At 37.4% G+C, this 18,608-nt stretch overlaps 2 protein-coding genes across 2 annotated transcripts; one reads left to right on the top strand and one right to left on the bottom strand.

The window, feature by feature from the left end:
• Positions 1-10,943: 10,943 nt before the first annotated feature.
• On the bottom strand, positions 10,944-13,113 carry LOC141621636 (peroxidase 6-like). The gene is made up of 2 exons (XM_074437988.1): positions 12,217-13,113; positions 10,944-11,653 (listed from the first exon to the last, which is right to left on the bottom strand). Exons 1-2 carry the CDS (start codon positions 12,715-12,717, stop codon positions 11,114-11,116), a joined length of 1,041 nt encoding a protein of 346 aa, XP_074294089.1. The 5' UTR covers positions 12,718-13,113; the 3' UTR covers positions 10,944-11,113.
• A 496-nt stretch (positions 13,114-13,609) lies between these two features.
• Positions 13,610-17,667, top strand: LOC141618707 (protein FAR1-RELATED SEQUENCE 5-like). Its single transcript, XM_074435793.1, has 4 exons — positions 13,610-13,634; positions 14,910-15,388; positions 15,479-16,631; positions 17,519-17,667. Exons 1-4 carry the CDS (start codon positions 13,610-13,612, stop codon positions 17,665-17,667), a joined length of 1,806 nt encoding a protein of 601 aa, XP_074291894.1.
• The last annotated feature ends 941 nt before the right edge of the window (positions 17,668-18,608 follow it).

Here is an 18,608-nt window from a genome sequence, read left to right as displayed (position 1 = left end):
TAGTCGGTCAAGTGATTTAATGCACGATGACGGTACCAAACAATGTGTAAGGCTTGTGTTTACGATCGGTAGGTCGTAAACACGTGTCGGTTTGTGACTTGAGAAGTTGAGTCTAGAATTTTAAGAGAGAGGTGAGGGGGCGGACGCTCGCGTAACTCTCAAATGGTGGCATTTGAGGGGTATTTATTGGAAAATGGGTGGTTGTGTGCGTTTTGAGCGACGTGGCCGCATGGGCTGCTCGAAGAGGCGCGAGCCATTTCGCACGTCTTCGGTTTTCTTGTCGCTATCACACAAGTGTAATCATGATTTGTTCTATCCTAGGATTTGGATGAACTTGATTTGTACATGACCATTAAGGATTTCGGGAAACCTTAACATGGAATTATTTGAAAAGTTTGTTTTTTGAGTTTGACTCGGTTTGACCCGTTGTTGGAGTCGGGATTTGAATTTTGAGTCGGTTTTTGGTCCTGTGTCGGTTTTGACTCTAATTAGTGTCATTGTGACCCCGTCGTCATGCATTAAACACTCCAGGTACATGTAAAAAACAAATAAATAAATCATAAATAAACAATAAACAAATAATGATAAATAAATAGCAATAATTAAGATTACATTGAATTACGATGATTTAACTGATTTACTTTAAAAATACACTTGAAACGAAAATTTGAAGAAAAGAAAATAAAAGTTAGAAATTAAAGTGACAAAATAGGTCAGATTAAAGGTGATATTACGATTAGTAGTTAATTAATACCTAATTAAAGCTACGTCAAAGCGACAACAGAAAGTTCAGGGACAAAGATCATCTCAGAACAGGCGCAACATCTGCTGCGTCCCTTAGAAGAGGCGCAGCTATTCCTGCGTCTGTTGTTGAGTTGAGCTCTGGCTGTGAAGTCAAAACCGCGGGTAGTTAATGTTCTTTGGTATGTTTTACGATTGATTATTTTATATTAAACTCGAGTGAAAGTGATTTAGCATATTAATTACATACTGACATCGTCATAAAAGCGATAAACACGAATTAAACGAGTCAAAAACGAATTAAATTTATTTACGATGTCAGAAACACAAAAGGAATGAACTCTGAGAGAAACTTGACAAACTGAAAATAAACAATGGAAATATGTACAAAGAACGAATTCCGGAGACTTGATATGGACAAATCGAGTCTCTAAGATTCGAGTTTGATTTAGTGACGAAAACCCGCAAATATCGATTTATAAGGGATTTAAGTCGAAAATAAAACGTTATAATTGAAAGGAATGATCAAAACATGGTAACCACAGAAACCCGAGGAAGAAGAAGAAGAGCAGAAGCAGCGGCAACCTCTGGAAGAGGCGCAACAGGTGCTGCGACCCTTCGAAGAGGCGCATCTTCTGTTGCGTTTCTTCTCGACGTCTGGTAACTGCTGTTTCGTAAAAATAGTTTGTAATAAAGGTTTTTAAAATCGGTTTTAAATGTATTTTTGACGTGAATCTTACATTAATTGATACAAAAATAAAAATACAATAAAAAGATGGGTTTTACACCTTCAGACTTACATGTTTGACGAAACGAGATTAACTAAGTTAACGTTAATGATTGCTCGACTCGAATGTATGTAGAAAGTGACCTCGTTGGAGGATTTTAGATTAATTGATTGATTGATGTGTAGTGGTTAAATTGGCTGGTCATGCAACGTGACTGGAACTCAGAATGATCTGAGCTTACGTGGTCGATTGATCAAGCACGTTGATAGTGTCATAAAGAGTCGAGTCAAGTGAGTGTTCTTAGCACCACTCGTGTGTTTAATAAGGGTCTTTAAGTATGTTTATGATAATAAGTGATTCTCTATTTGCGGGGCTATGACCATGGTGTATTTGGACTTGCTCGGGATTGATAAAGTGAACAAGATTATGTCCAAGTTATGTCACAAGTCAAGGGAAGGCAAGAAGGACCTTTGAAGCAACAAGACAAGCATTCAGTGGATTTTGGAAAGAAGCGACCAGGCATTTTGCAGACTGCCTTTTGCCACAGCAGTCTGCCTCGGTAGTCTGCCACTCAGCCGGAAGTCTGCCTCGGCAGTCTGCCATTCAGCCGGCAGTCTGCCGGTGTGCTGGACTCGAATTTGTTGCTTTGCTTTTTGGCGTAAATTAAGGCCCATTCCGTTCTTACCCTAGGATTTCGTGCAGCACTATATATCCCCCAATATTTGAGAACAAAAGAATTATTATGCTTTTCTTTGAATCATGTAATAATTAGGCCTTAATCATTTCCATTCTCATTGTAATCTTTCCACAAAAATTGGGTTGTAAGACAATTATGGAAGGCTAATCTTCCATATCTTGGTGTAATTTCTTTCAAAGTCATCAACTTTGGTATTGTAAGACTCTTTAATCTCCTTTAAAGTTATCTAATACTTTTTCCTTAGATTTAATTCTTATGTTGAGTGAATGAATGTGTGGTTTGATCATCCTTGCATCTTATTTACTTGACCATTGCAAATTCTAGAGAAGTGATTTAATTTATCTAGGATTGTTTGAAGCAACCTTGTTGTGTGTTGATTTGATTTAAAGGATTCATATAACAAGTAGGAAAGTTTGTGTCTTTTTCTCATTTGTATGATTTAATCTTGTGAGAATTTATCCTAGCTTGAATATCTTGGTAAAGGTTCTTAATGCTCATGCTTAGTTGTCTTTCATGGTTTAATGAATGGTTGGCTAAACTTGAAGAGGATACATGGATGATTTAATTTGTGTATGCTAATATCTTGATATTGTAGTATTGGGTGGATAATCTTAGGAGAGAAAAAAGAGTCAAGCTTTGTCATTTGTTGGTGACTAAGAAGGAGTTACACCAAGTTCTCTTTAATATTTAATTTTCTTGCTCACCAAGTGTTTGTTATATTGTCTTGTTAGAAAAGATTGCAACTTTCCTTTACATCCATGTTACCAATCAACTCAACTCTCATTTGTCTATGTTTATCCATTGTTTGCCATTGTTAATAACCATTGTGTGTTTATAAAATTAATTAGTAGTAGAGTCTTAGCTAAGTATTCAAGAGTTTACAATTCAAGTTTTTAGTTTAGTATTCCTTCCCTTGGGATCGACCCTTACTTGCACTATATTGCTTTATCCATTAGATTAATCTAGAGTATAGTTTGGCTTTATAAATTGTTAATTTGATAGTTAATTCTAGTATTACGACACCTAGTATTTTTCTAATCACACGTAGGCTCGAAAGCTTAGAGCACAGTCTAGAATGCAAAGGGAGAAGAGAAGAGCGGACACTCGCGTGAAAAATATGGAGACCGGAGGTCTCTATTTATACTAAACAAAGTGAAGAGTCTTGGAATGACTCAAACTTTGGAAAGAAATCACGGAAATATTCTGTAAACAACGAAAACGAGCTGGAGAAGAGGCGCAGCACCTGCTGCGATCCTTCAAAGAGGCGCACCGCCTTCTGCGTCATTTCCCCAGAGGTTTCCTCCTGCGGAAGAAAGATTTCCGCGTTTCTATTATGGAATTGCGGTAGATCTATACTTCCTTATTTCTTAAAATATGATATACGGGATATATTTTACCAAAATATATAAAATTAATTTATGGAATAAATATCTGGAATATTCTAGAACTTTCCGACTCGGCATTTTAAACGGTTTCTTAGAAAATGAAGCGGTTTTTACCCGGACTCCAAATGAACTCTAATTACTGTCAAAACGACCATATAGGCGCGTAGATGATGATCAAGGGGTAGACACAAGTGTTTGAGCTATCACTTGACGATAAACTTACGAACCGTCATAAATCGTTTCGCGTACCAAACATGTGGCCCAATCATCACTGGGTGGTTGGCGGGAGGTGTAGGAATGAGGTATCTACAGTCATACACGTCTTCAAAGTAGAGACGCATGTCCGCAAACAAATCCTATAGAGTCTCTCTCTCTCCATCTCCTCACTAGTTTGTTGGAAGACGTTCTTGAATTTACGACTAAGAGCTAGGGCGACCTCCGGCTCCTCATGAAACTCGACAGACCAAAAATGGAGGCGGTGTGAGGGGGGATACATATCAAAATAGCGGTGTGAAATCTCCGCATACCAAGTCATGTATCCCTTACCATACTCGAAAAGCATATATGCTTTTGTTGACAGACGCCGTAACGGTGTGACCGAATTTTGGCTCCCCCATGTCCTATCGGGCTCTTGCCCGAACCCCAGCCTGTAATTCCCGTTCGCCGGGCGAGACTCAACAATCGAAATCGGCATCGGGACCAGGATAGCCTGACGGTACCCAAACTGACGCATGCACCGATCCGGCTGGTACGACTCTACTATATCAAGATGCCTGATAAAACCCGAGTAAAGCGATACTCTGCAAGCTCCCTGGGGATGGTTCCCGTAGGGCAACCATCGGATATGCTCCGACCGAAGATCGTCCAAACTATGGCGATACATCTGAAAAGTATGAGAATCGCCCTTAGCCTGAGGCAAGCTGGCCCAAGCCTCGACTAGAGGCCGGTCCTCAAGAAAGAATCCAGCGCCAGGTCGAAACTTGGGAAAGTACTCGTATATCCATGCCTGGAGTAACGGTAGACACCCACTAACACCAGTACTATCTCGGCGCGATGCTATCCCTAACTGTCGGTATAAGTAAGCCAAACAAGCGGCACCCCAAGCATAGGAACCAAGCCGATCAAGACTATCAAACAAGGGCAACAACTTAGCGTTCACCCTATGACCACTCTTATCCATGAAAAGAGTATGACCCAGTAAAATCAAGAGGTAAGCCCGTAACGAGTCATGCTCGTTCCCTAGGTGAACAATATTCCTCAAGTCTGATGTAAGTAAACCGCCATTCTTATAGCGCGGTGGTACAACCTCAGACTCAAGAACTCCATAAAACCTCGCAATCTTCCCCCTCAGACCACTATCATTAGCCTCGGCCAAACCATTCATACACACCCGCTCACCATTTACAGGTATCCCAAGAATATGTTGGACATCATGGAGCATGATACTAATCTCTCCAAAAGGCATATGGAAAGTGTTAGTATCCGGGTGCCACCTCTCGATAAAAGCACTAAGGAGGTTATCATCTAGACCGGTGGTAAAAAACTCCCTCAAAATCCCAAGCCTCACTGAGACATATATCCCTAATCTCCCTCCCAGCTTTCGGCCTCTCGTAGAGCTTGATCCACGACCTCATATTCTCCGGATTAGGGTCCAACTAACATTTGAACGCAACGTATCCACCAAAACTCTGTAAGATGGCAATGTTACTAGGACCACCAAGAACGGGATCTCTCAGGATCCAATAAGTACCCCTCTTCGGCCTCCTCGACCTATTCGTGCTAGAGGACGTCTCTCTAACACTCGAATAGCGTCCTCTATGATCCCAGCCCAACCTCTGAGTCAACAATCTCTATGATGACGGGTTCTCTTGGACCCGATACTCTCCAACATCCTCCTCTTCCTCCTCCGAACCCTCATCCGACGGCTCATCCTCTCTAACTTGTCGGTAACTACCGACAACCTCCCGTGACCTCGCCTCCTCCGAATCACTACGGACGTGACCGAGAATAGGTATTATAACTATGCGAGACGCCTCTCGAAGTGGTGGTGGCTTTTGGTGGGCCTGCTTAAGACGCAAACGATGCTTCGACATCGTAACAATCCGCCCATCGGTACGGTCGTGTACGGGTGGCGGAGGCGGAGCTTGCATGATGGTCTTTCCTCTCTCATTTCGATCTCCCATCTACATTAATAAATAAAAGTTGTTATAAATCACACTAATCGACTAGAAAACTTATAAAATTAAAAAAAAAACGGCAAATTTTAGCAAAAAACACGGTTTTTTTTTTAAAAAAAAAATTAAACTTATCATGGTTAAAAGTTGACATTCAACAATCAACCAAGGACGAAAGTTGAATCTCAACGTTTGACCATGGACAAAAGGTGAATCTCAACGTTTGACCATGGATCAAACAAAGAGATCCAACGTTTGTCCATGGACAAACGTGCTACCCACTACTACAATTATTGGCAAAGATGACGCCCCTTTGAGAACGGTTGGACACGAAACGTCTTCTACTAGCCATAGTGTTTTGGAGCCACTGATCCTCATATACATAGCACGTTTTTTATATGGAACTGTCCTTGTTGTATAAATATTAAGGATGGTTGGTCAAGGGAACCGTCTTAGTATAAAAAAAGAGGAAGGTTACAATACACAACCGCTCTCTTATGTTGAATAAAGAAGACCGTTCTAACATCAACCGTCCTCTTTCTAACACACATATAGAGCACTTAATCATCTTTGACTTTAATCGAATTTCACTATCTCGCTCCCCCACCTCACATACTCCGTGCCTCACCCAAATGCCAGCCACCACGCCCTAACCCATCACCATCAACCAAACGCAATCGTTCCATCTCTATCAGTCACCTTCCATCCATTCTCCCTCTTTTATTTTATCCTATCACCCTAACCCATTCGCCCTAACCCTAACCCTAACCCATTCGCCCTAACACCAACCACCAACCGAACACTTTGTTTCACCACCACGCCGCTGGTTATTCACGCCGTCGGTTATCGTCGCGTCACATCACCATCTATGGCCTACCGTCTCTCACTTTATTGGTACATCTTCTACTTTGGCACTATTTATGTAATTACTAGTATAAATTTTGAGTAATTTATTTTGTGGTAGAAAGATTTTAAAGTTGTTAGTGAAAATATGGTGTATTTTGTGTTGGATTCGATTTGCTTGTATTTGCTAGTATTTGGTGGTGGTCAATTTAGGGAAATTATATCATTTGTTTGAAGGTTAATCAGATTTAATATTTACTGTTATGTGTGTTGACGTGCTTCTGGTAGAACTAGTTAATAGCTAAGTTACAGTTAAACAAAAAAACCAACAATATAATTGTACATTACTACAAATTAAGACTTATATAATGGTATGGAACGAAAGCGTCTTCTATATTCTATTGTATGTAGTAAGAAAACCATGAACACAAGTGCAAAATTACAAAGACTGAGACTTGTGAGTCGTTGTTTGTAGTTTGAGACCATCATGAACAATGCATAAACTTGGATCTTAGTGCCTCAGTTAAGCACCATTATATACTAGGAGAAAAATGTAGGAATAGAAGCAGATATCAAATTATTAGGCGCATCAGTAGAAGGAGCAATAACTGTGCTGAAATTTAGCCTTAGCATGATTGTGTGAAGTCTTGCATAACATGGATTGGTTGCTAAAATAAACATTTAGATATATTAGTTCTTCTCTATATACAAAAGTTTAAGAAGTTCAGTACTAACCTTTTTAAAGGTAAGATAGAGACTCTAAAAGAAGGGGCTACAAGCACCTACCATCACAAAACTTTAAAGCTCTATTATTCAAAAGACAGTTAAGAGAAGACAATTATAATTGGGCTACTTCGAACTGATGTGTTGTAAAGATAGTTTGATAAACCATTCTATTTTTCTTTGTTGGTGTTGTCATGCTGGTGACCAGTGAAATAATCTTTCTCTCTTTCTGTGTAAATTACTCCAGGATTGTATTCTTTTTAATCTGTTGCTTATATTTAGGTATAACTTAACTAAATGTGGTGCCGTATGATGAAGACTTGGGTATGGGTGAATTGCGATATGTGCAAGTTAGTAATGGTAACAATATTTTTTAGTAATTGGTTAGTTCATAAATTTGCTCCAATATTATTGATTTTGGGTGCTTGCAGATAGCTGTGACAACACATGATCGATACTTCACTTCCATTTTGTGATAGATATGGAAATGGTTCCCATCATTTAAATCCATACTGCCTTAAAGTTGAAGCTAATTTTGTATTTTGATGGGATTATTATAACACTTATAATTGTTTTGATACATCTGATCTGTTCAGGTAAAGTGCGGGTTAGTTTTTATGGAACTCGAGAAGCGAGACCTCACCGAGTTTTGAAAAATTAAATGCTTTAGCCAATGTAAGCTATTTGATTTATTTTGCAAGTATAGCGTTATTTTCATTCATGAATTCTAAGTAAATGTCTTTGAGTAGGATCCCATTGATTATGATGTGCATGAAACTCTGAAAAGAATGATGTTCTATTAAGAAGGTAGAAAGAAAGACTTAAGGTATCGATTCTGTTAGATGAAATATTTTCTATTGCTATCTTTTTTCTGATTATTTTTTTGTTCTAGTTTCTATGGAGAAAGGGTGGCGAAAGGTGCAATATTCATCTACTTCAGTCTGTTTGGGCCAACATTCAGATATCAACGAATTATGTAAGTTACGTTGCCAAATTTGTTATTGGCCTTTAATTATTATTATGACTTATTATGTCATTGTTATGGGCCTTCAGGCTTGTTTTATACATTTGTTTAGGAAGTTGACTTTTATGAACCAAGTAAGGTCATCCGAAAAATGTTGTGCAATTACAGTAGATATACGAAACTCATGGCAACTTGTAATTGTAGGTAGGATTTGAGTATGAAGTGAGAATAGCCTTCTAGGGTCATTTTTTTATTAGAGCGAGGGAATCGTTTTTTGGGTCTGGAACCATGTCCCTACCCTTTGATATGAAGTACCTGCTCTAGAACATAATTGTTTCTCTTCTACTATGTTTTACGTGCAAATTTATTTTTCTAAGTGATGGGCTTTATCACGTATTTTTCGAAAATGCATTTTGGCTGCCCCAGGTAGTGTAGTAGTACTTGCTTGATAAGTTGCCCCATTTTTTAAGCAGTGAAAGACTTCAAGGCAAATATTTGTTGTGCAGATAATTTTTGGAAACAGTGTTTGGAAATAGGTGGAGACATCTTTTTCATCTGAGAGACACTTGGGAACATGTTGGAGGTATCGATGTGTACTTGACTCTCTCGAGTTTCGGGCAAGCAAACACTCAGGTAATAATCTTTACTTTATAGAAACATATAAATGTCAGTGGGTGAACTTGAGTTATGCATTTATGATTTTTTTAGCATAGGAAGCCACTACGGAGGATTTCTTGCCATATTAGAGAAAGTTGATCGATATTTAACTTCGCTAAGGGATCACAAGTCTCTGAATGGAGATATGACCGATTATGTTAAGGAAATCGCTTTGAAAATTGTAAGTTAGGATGACAATTCATTTGTTATTTCAAATGTTGAAACTAATATTGTATACAACTATTTTATTTTTATATGAATCGGTGTAGGAGGCATTAAAGAAAGACGTAAAGGCGGGTGTATTTTGTTCTCAAAGAATGGGAAGATATATTTGCTAAAGAGCTTGGCAAGGCTGAACATCGTGGTCGTGTTCGAGGAGTTCCCAATGGCAAAGGCATAACAAATTTTTAGGAAAGTTCCCAAAAACCCAACTGTCAATAGTATGTATTTTGCAGGTTCAACCTTGTGAACCTTAATCCATTTTGTTTGGTTGGATTCAAATTATTAATGAAAAATTTGTTGGTTTTTCTGAAATGTAAAAGCATATACTTGAGCTATGCTACTGTTAATGTAAAGGCATAAAGAAACTATTTTTATTTTGACAAAAAATCTAGTGGTGACAAAGCTCAGATTTGTGCTAGAATCATTCTAAAAATATTCATAATTACGCGCTAAATTGATTTCAAAGCAAATGCAAAGATGGCGGTTCCTTAATGAACTGTGATGAAGATGTAGAAACTTTAGCCGCGCCATGTTTGCAAAACAGAACGGTTTAGACACAAAACCGTCATCTTAGATTATAAAAAGAAGACGGTTCATAACCACAACCGTCCTCTTATTAACCCAAAAAGAAGACGGTTTGACTTTCCGCCAACCGTCCTCTTAGGCAACGAGGACGGGTGAATTAAAGACGGTTCATTTAAGCTTTAAGGACGGTTTTTAACCGTTCTCTTTGTCCGTTATTGTAGTAGTGACCCCAGCGTTTCCCATGGACCAAACGACCATCTCCAACGTTTCCCATGGACCAAACGTCCTTCCCCACCGTTTCACCATGGTCCAAACGTCCTTCGCCAACGTTTCCTATGGACCAAACGTCCTTCCCCAACGTTTCACCATGGTTTCGTCTTTCCCATTCGTTTTCGACTCAATTTCGAGACTGACAACAACCTTAATCGACATATAATTCAACCTATTTTACACAAACAACTATACAATTACAACTAATTAGCAAGAAATTCACAAGAAAAACAACAATACAATTACAACAATACAATTACAACAAACTAATTGAATTAAGTTTAATAAAACCTAAACTAATCAAAACAAATTCAATTAACTAGCCAAATCGAAGTATATAATCAATTAACACTAACAAATAAAGTCATATAATCTACTAACAAAAATAATAAACGATTTAATTTCAAGTAACTACAATTATAAAGATATTTTTTTTAAAAAAAAAATGAATTACTAACCTTATGACTTGCGGTGATGGCGGTTTGCGGCAGTGGCGGCGTGGTGGCAGCCGGAAAGGTGGTGGTGATGGTGTTTGAGGTTGGGATTATTTTGGGAATTTTTGAGTTAGAGAGAAAAGAGTAAAGTTAGTGAGATGTGAGGGGCAAATAAGTCTTTCGGAATGAAAACGTCGTCGATGTTTACTAAAACGTTGTCGATGTTTACGAACCGGGAATTAATACCATAAGTGGGGCCTGTTTATTTTAAGGAAACTTACCATATTCTGGTATTCTCTAAATTTATATTTCAACCAAAACTATATAATATTTATATTGAAGTCCCTTGTCCAGATCCATCACACAATGTTATGTTTAAAAACTATATAGTATAATTAATTTGTATAGATTTATTTAATTACATTGAAGTCCCTTGATTTCTGGAATTAATATATAGTATTGATAACTCCGGTGGCGCCCAACTTGAGTACCACCCAATAACGCTATCTAATTTTCCTTATCTATTATCCTACTCAACATGTGTATCAGTGTATGTAGAGAACAAAGGGCAGCCAAGTATAGACAATTACTTCTATATCCATAATGAGATTTCAAGATGACAATTTTTCGGTTACAAGGGCCAATAACATCAAAAGTAGAAGAAATAAAACACAGAATCCAAAAAAAAAAAAAAAAAAATTAATTGAATACTAGTTAAGCTTGTCTAAAACTCGAATCCAACAACAATAATTAATTTCGAGTTTCTTTAAAACTGTTGAACTGATCACATTTGTGTCTAACCTCACCATCATTACCAGTCAAAATCTGAAAGACGCTAACCTTCTCCATTGCCTTAGCAAAGTCATTAAAGAAAGCTGTCTCATTTGATGCATATAAGTCCACAATCGCCTTGGTTCTCGGGTCATCCGACATGGCCTGGTCCGTAGCCAATAGTCCCAGTCCACGCTGCAAGTTACGGTAATACATGTTGTCAAACTTGCCAGGTGTCATTACATCGTTGAAGGCTGCCATGGTTGGGTCCTTGCTGTAGTTGGCACATAACTTCCTTAGTCCCTCGGCATATTTCGGGTTCATTTTCGGGTCAATAGCTTCATTCTTTCCATAGTTGAAGATCCTATTGCTGAATTCTTTACAATGGGAGAATCCAATTGTGTGGGCCCCTACAAGGGCAACCATCTCCTGGATGGTGAACCCTTTGTTCTTGAATTGATCTATGATTTGGGTTATGGTCATGTTTGGTCGGGCTAAGTTGCCTGCCACCCTTGAAGCCTTAATTTAACATGGAAAAATATAGTACGTGTTATTTAGCCTTCAGAACAGACATGCATACATACATCTAGCAAAGACAAAGTTCTTATGATTATAACGTCACTTTTCCCAAAATGTTTTTACTATTATTGTGAAAACTTCTAATTAGTTATAGTGCGTGTACCATGTTATCGTATACAGAGTAGAAAAAAGGGAAAAACATTACTTTTTACAAGACCGTTGAATAAATTTGAGATGTCCAGTTCTAAGAACCTTTTCGAATTTGCAGTTAGACGATCTTGATTTCTTTTTTTTTGTGTAAATTCTCTTTGTAATTATTGAAAGCGTAATAACCAATTCCTAATTCTCAATGTTCCCTTTGTTCTATTCAATAGTTATCTAGGAGTATTTTTTTTTAAATGAGGAAACATTTAAACATAAATAACTATTGAGTAGGATGGAGGAAGCATAACATATATACGGATATACCTAGCTAAGAATTTATCTTAGTACTCGCAAATTATTACTTTCCCAATCTATATATTTTCAAAAACGTGTTATATAAAGATAGAGATGTAATTAACCTGAGATATAAGTCCATCCTTACGACCAAGTTTAATCTCATAAAAAGGACCACCAGTCATCTTAACAAGGTTACGAGTGGAAATAGCAAGAATGTCCGTACATGACACAATGCCAGGACAATGCAGCTCAAGGGCGGTCTTAATACGGGTCACTAGATCGAAAGCATCGCCTGGCAGCGACAGATTAATTTCGGCATCCCTCTCGGCCTTCGGGTTGAACGCATTTGACGCCACCAGCGTAGACCCATCACACCCGTCAATCATGCAGTCGTGGAAGAAAACACGTACGACGGCTGCAGCCGTGGTTGGCATCTCCGATTGTTTGGATGTCACGTGTTGATTTACTATGTCTTCGAAGCGAGGGCATGTTTTCTTGTAGTAATCTGTGGTTAGGATTGGTTCCTTTTGCTTGGCACGCACGTCAAGTATTTGAAGGAGGTGGAGGATTAGAAGTGAGATTAATGTCTTGATAACCATCTTTTGCGATGATAATCCCGCCATTACCGAAAAATGGCGTGTTAATTCTTTTTTTTGTTTTTTTTTTTTGCTTTATTTGAAGAGGATTTGATTCGGACAAACGAAAATCGCTTTGACAATGTTGTTAGAAGGGAGATTATTTTGTCCAAAGGAAAAATGGGATTTTATAGGGATAAAGAAGAAAAGTTAGTTGGATATATATATTTTTCAAGTAAAATTGCGTTGTATAAATAAATAATGTTTATTTTAGTTGGCACAAAACGAAAGCATGAGAAATTTGAAGCTAAAGGTGTATATGATGGTGATGAAGATGAAGAGTGAGTTTAGTACCTAAAAATTCTAAGGTTGATAATCTACTAGATAGAGGGGCATAGAGGATTAGAGGGCGTGATGCACGACTTGTTCTACATTTTTTCTCCTAAATAACACATTGTCAACTTATATATATATATATATATATAGAGAGAGAGAGAGAGAGAGAGAGAGAGAGAGAGAGAGAGAGAGAGAGAGAGAGAGAGAGAGAGAGAGAGAGAGAGAGAGAGAGAGAGAGAGAGAGAGAGAGAGAGAGAGAGAGAGAGAGAGAGGAGATCTAATGAGTCTTTTACCTCATTTGAGCCCTTAAGTCCTTATAAGGACCTTTAGATGGACAACATCTAAGGTGGAGATTATTAAAAAAGGGAAAGGCTTGGGTAGGAAGGAGGAGAACAAAACCTGCAAGTTGTCCTTCCCAATGATCATAACTGACGGACAAAATTATATATTCTTTGTACTATGTTTACACTCCCACATTCTTCCTTCCTTAACACACTTATTTCCAACTGGATTCTTTCTTTCTTCTCTCTAAAACTGGGTTCTTCCTTTTGAAAACGAACTTTTCAGCTAAAATTCTCTCTAAATCTTGCAAATCAGCGTAAACATGCAAATAATAGACGACATCAATGGTATTTCTTCATTTTATTCATTGTTTTCAGTCACGTTTTAATATTTTCAGTTGAATAGGATGGATGAAGGTTATGATAAAATTTGCATGACATCGAATTTGTTCATTCTTGTTATTATTATTTGTTACTTGGTTTGAAATGAAGATTGTTAGAAGTAAATCTGCATGCTGGGTTTTCATTAATTTGAGTTTTGAGTAGTATCAACGCATTCTGACAACATTTACATGCACAATTTTGCTATAGTTTTACATTTACAGTTTTTAATTATTATACTCACCATTTAATTGTTATTATTATAGTTTTAATTTAAGTTAGCATTCAGACAACATTTACTCTTTTGTTGACATTTACACTTTTATACCATCACATTTACACTGCATTTCTGCTAACATTTACACTTACACTTTTGGATGTTTACTTTTGCTATAGTTTTACATTTACACTTTTTAATTGTTATAGTCACCTTTTAATTGTTATTATTATAGTTTTAATTTGAGTAAGCATTCTAACAACATTTACACTTTTGCTGACATTTACACTTTTACACCATCACATTTACACTGCATTTCTGCTGACATTTACACTTACACTTTTGGATGTTTACTTTTGCTATAGTTTTACATTTACACTTTTTAATTGTTATAGTCACCTTTTAATTGTTATTATTATAGTTTAAATTTGAGTTAGCATTCTGACAACATTTACACTTTTGCTGACATTTACACATTTACACCATCACATTTACACTGCATTTCTGCTGACATTTACACTTAGGGTCTGTTTGGATAGGAGGATTAGGAGGAAAAGAGAGGGGAGGGAATCGAAGGGATGATAAATCCTTTGTTTGGGTAGAAAAACGGAGGTGGAGGGATTTTGAGGGGAGGGAAAATGAATCCCTCCACTTCCCCCCTCCAAGCCAAATTATTTCCTCTCCAACAAAGGCAAGATTTGGAGGGAAAATAACCTCCTCCATTCTCCCTCCCCTTCCCTTCCATCCCTTTCTCTTCCCTCCTTCTCCCTCCCCTCCCTTTCCCCCCACTTTTACTATCCAAACACACCCTTACACTTTTGGGACATCATAATTTGGACATTTACACTTTTGGAACATTTACATTTATGGAACATTCCTTTTACATTTACACTTTACTTCGACTTACGTTTACACTTACACTTCACATCTGATGACATTTACACTTAAACTCTATGGACATTTACACTTACACTTCATATCTGATGACATTTACATTTACACTTACACTCTGTGCACATTTACAGACTCGCTAAAACATAATGGAGTTCAACCTGACAGGCAGGAGCTGTGTAGGGAGGTCGAGAAGAGGTTTACACCGTACATTGGGCAGGAGTTTGGGGGGGTTGCGGACGCGGTGACTTTTTATAAGATATACGCCATTGCTTGTGGGTTTGATGCGCGTAGGTACACAACAAAAAAATGGCATGGCTGTGAGATCAAGTCAAAGCTCGTCATCTGCAATCGAGAAGGTTTCGCTCACAAAACGCCCAGTAAAGATCGGGATGACGGACTGGTTGGGGAGAACTCACAGAGGATATTCAGGGTCACTACAGTGGGGTGTAAATCGAGGATACGACTATATATTAAGAATGGTCTTTTATTAATTGACCGGTTCCACGAGGGTCACAATCACGATCTTATCTCACTTAAGGACAGAGAGTTCCAGAAATTGTCGCGTAACATAACAGATTATCACAAGATGATAATCGTTTCGAACTCAAGGGTTTGTAATATATAATCACTCTCTATACCAAATAAATGTTTTCATTCATGTTATATTTATATGACGTATCTGTTAATGATTGATTGACAGCTGAAGATAGGAGCAACAAAGACATACAGAATCTGCAAAGAACAAGTGAATGGATTCGAGAACATTGGAGCAAGCTTGAATGATTTTAAGAACTTCCATAGGGATGTTAAATGTTTCATTCACGAACGGGATGGTCAGTTGTTTGTTGACCAATTCAAGGAAATGACTGAAACAAGAATAGGTTTCTACTTTGACTATGACCTTGACGATGATGGCGACCTCGTAGGGCCATATGGGCGGGCCAGTCTTGCCGCCCGAGATATATACAAATTTTTTGGTGATGCGGTGTCATTCGACCCAACTTACTCCACCAATAAGTATTATATGGTATTCACACCATTCACAGGTGTTGACCACCATAAACGATCTGTGACGTTCTGTAGGGCTCTAATTGCAAGGAAAGATTATGAGTCATTTAATTGGGTTTTCAGCCGGTTTTTACAAGCAATGGGGGGTAAGGAACTCGAGTACATAATTACAGATAAGGACCCAGGTATTATCAAATCTGTTGCTCTTGTTTTCAAGACAGCGCGCCAACTGTTCTGTATGTGGCATATTATGAACAAAATGCCCAGTAAGTTTGGTGTCTCTAGGAGTGATTATAATGACTTCATGTGTAAAATTAATGACATTATATGGGACGATGAGCTTGAAGCAGCAGAATTTGATGGTATCTGGGAGCAAATAATTGAAGATAATGGTGTTGGCGTAAATGATTGGTTTGCAGATACGCATGCTATAAGGGGACAGTGGGTGATGGTGCATTGCAGAGATTTGAGGATGGCGTCGATTATGAGGACGACTCAAAGATCAGAGAGCGAAAATAGCTTTTTCAAGAGGTTTGAGCATAATTCAGGAACATTGGTTAAGTTTTGGATGCGTTTTGAGAGCGCTATGGACCAACAAAGACATAAACAGAAGCAACTTGACAACATGGATAAGCACTTGTCCGCAACGGCGTCAACACATCTGGCATTAGAGATTCATGGTGCAAAGGTGTACACCTATTCAGCTTTCCAGAAATTCAAAGAAGAAGCCATCTTCTCAATTGATACATGTAGAACAGGAGGTTTCACTGAGAGAGACGAGCTAGAGGTAACTATTGTCAAAGATTCATCCAGGAAGAAGAATTTTGAAGTTGCATACAGTCCAGGTAGTTTACACTTCCTGTATCTTAACATTTACACTTTTCCAGTTCATAACATTTACACTTTCTAGTTCATGACATTTACACTTTCAATGATATTACATTTACACTTTAAAATGATATGACATTTACACTTTACATTATATGACATTTACACTTTCCATTATAATACATTTACACTTTCAATGATATGACATTTACACTTCCTATAACTTAACATTTACACTTTTCCACTTCATGACATTTACACTTTCAATGATATTTACACTTTAAAATAATATGACATTTACACTTTACATTATATGACATTTACACTTTCCATGATATTACATTTACACTTTCAATGATATGACATTTACACTTCCTATAACATAACATTTACACTTCTTATATGACATTTATACTTTACACTTCTTATAACTTAACATTTACATTTTACAGTTCATGACATTTACACTTTAAATTATATGACATTTACACTTTCCATGATATTACATTTACACATCCTATACCTTAACATTTACACTTTTCCACTTCATGACATTTACACTTTACAGTTCATGACATTTACACTTTACATCGTATGACATTTACACTTTCTGTTTTTATCTCATTTAAATTCCTATAACTTATTATTTACACTTCTAATAACTTAACATTTACACTTTCAGTTCATGACATTTACACTTCCTATAAGTTTATATTTACACTTCTAATAACTTAACATTTACACTTTAGAATTCATGACATTTACACTTTACATCATATGACATTTACACTTTCCATAATATGTCATTTACAGTTTCTGTTTTTATCTCATTTAAATTTCTATATAATAAGTTACACTATTTTTAACATTCACGCTTACATGCTAGCTTTAACTGATGATACAGGTACTCGTAAAGCAAGCAGCAGTTGTACGATGTTTGAAAGAACCGGAATCCTATGCCGCCATATAATATGGATTTTTTCAGCAAGTGGGATAAAGACTATACCAGAAGATTATGTTGTAAATAGATGGATGAAAGAGTATCTCCGATAAAGGATTTTCAATAGTAATGGTGAAGGAACAGAAAACATGCAAGTCATCGATGAAAAACAAATTGCAATGTCAATAATGTGGTCAGAAGTTCATGAAGCTGTAGGGCTCCTTCGAGACAAAGGACTAGCTGATGTTGACAGCTTTTCCGCTATAATTAGGGCATTTAAAGAGTCGCTGTCACCATTAGGGGAATTGTTGAATAAAAATCAACAAATAGAGAAATTTCTGAATTGTACGGCATGTGAGGTAGTGACGATATTGCCACCAAATAATTTGAAAAACAAGGGTACCGGAAAAAGATTGTTGTCAGCCAAAACAAAAGCAATGGTGTTGGCTAGGAAACCCAAACGTAAGTGTAAGAATTGCAAGAGAATGACAAATCACGACAAGAGGAACTGCCCTAACCCCTACTCAGCACATACGCCATTGTGCGAAGGGCCGTCTGAACCAGAAGAGGATAAAGGAGAAGAGGAGGAAGAGCTGGAATCAGAACAAGAATAGACGTTATAGCAGTGACAAATGTTGCTCTATATATTTTGAGTGTGTAACTTTAAACTTTGATGTGCTATAACTGGAGTGAGCGATTAGGAATTGGTCTCATGGCAGCGTAACTTTGAACTGCAGTTGGTGTAACTTTTAGTAACACCAACGTTAGAGTTACACTGTCATAAGACCAGAATCTCCTTGTTTTATTAGATAGCCAAACATTGTGTTACTTGAACTTATTTTGGATTATTTATGTTATTTCAAGTAACAGTTACACTTATTTTCAAGTAACTTGTGTTAACATTTACACTTCCCATGTCACCACATTTACCCTTTACCTTTCATTCACATTTACCTTCCATCTGAATGAAACTGAAATTCAATTTCAGTGTGTTTACATTCACACTTTCAGTATGATCTTCAATTTCAGTGTTAACATTTACACTTTAAGTGTC

Source organism: Silene latifolia, chromosome X (genome assembly GCF_048544455.1).
Source record: "Silene latifolia isolate original U9 population chromosome X, ASM4854445v1, whole genome shotgun sequence".
NCBI classification, from domain to species: Eukaryota; Viridiplantae; Streptophyta; class Magnoliopsida; order Caryophyllales; family Caryophyllaceae; genus Silene; species Silene latifolia.
This window is presented reverse-complemented; position numbering and strand designations above follow the sequence as displayed.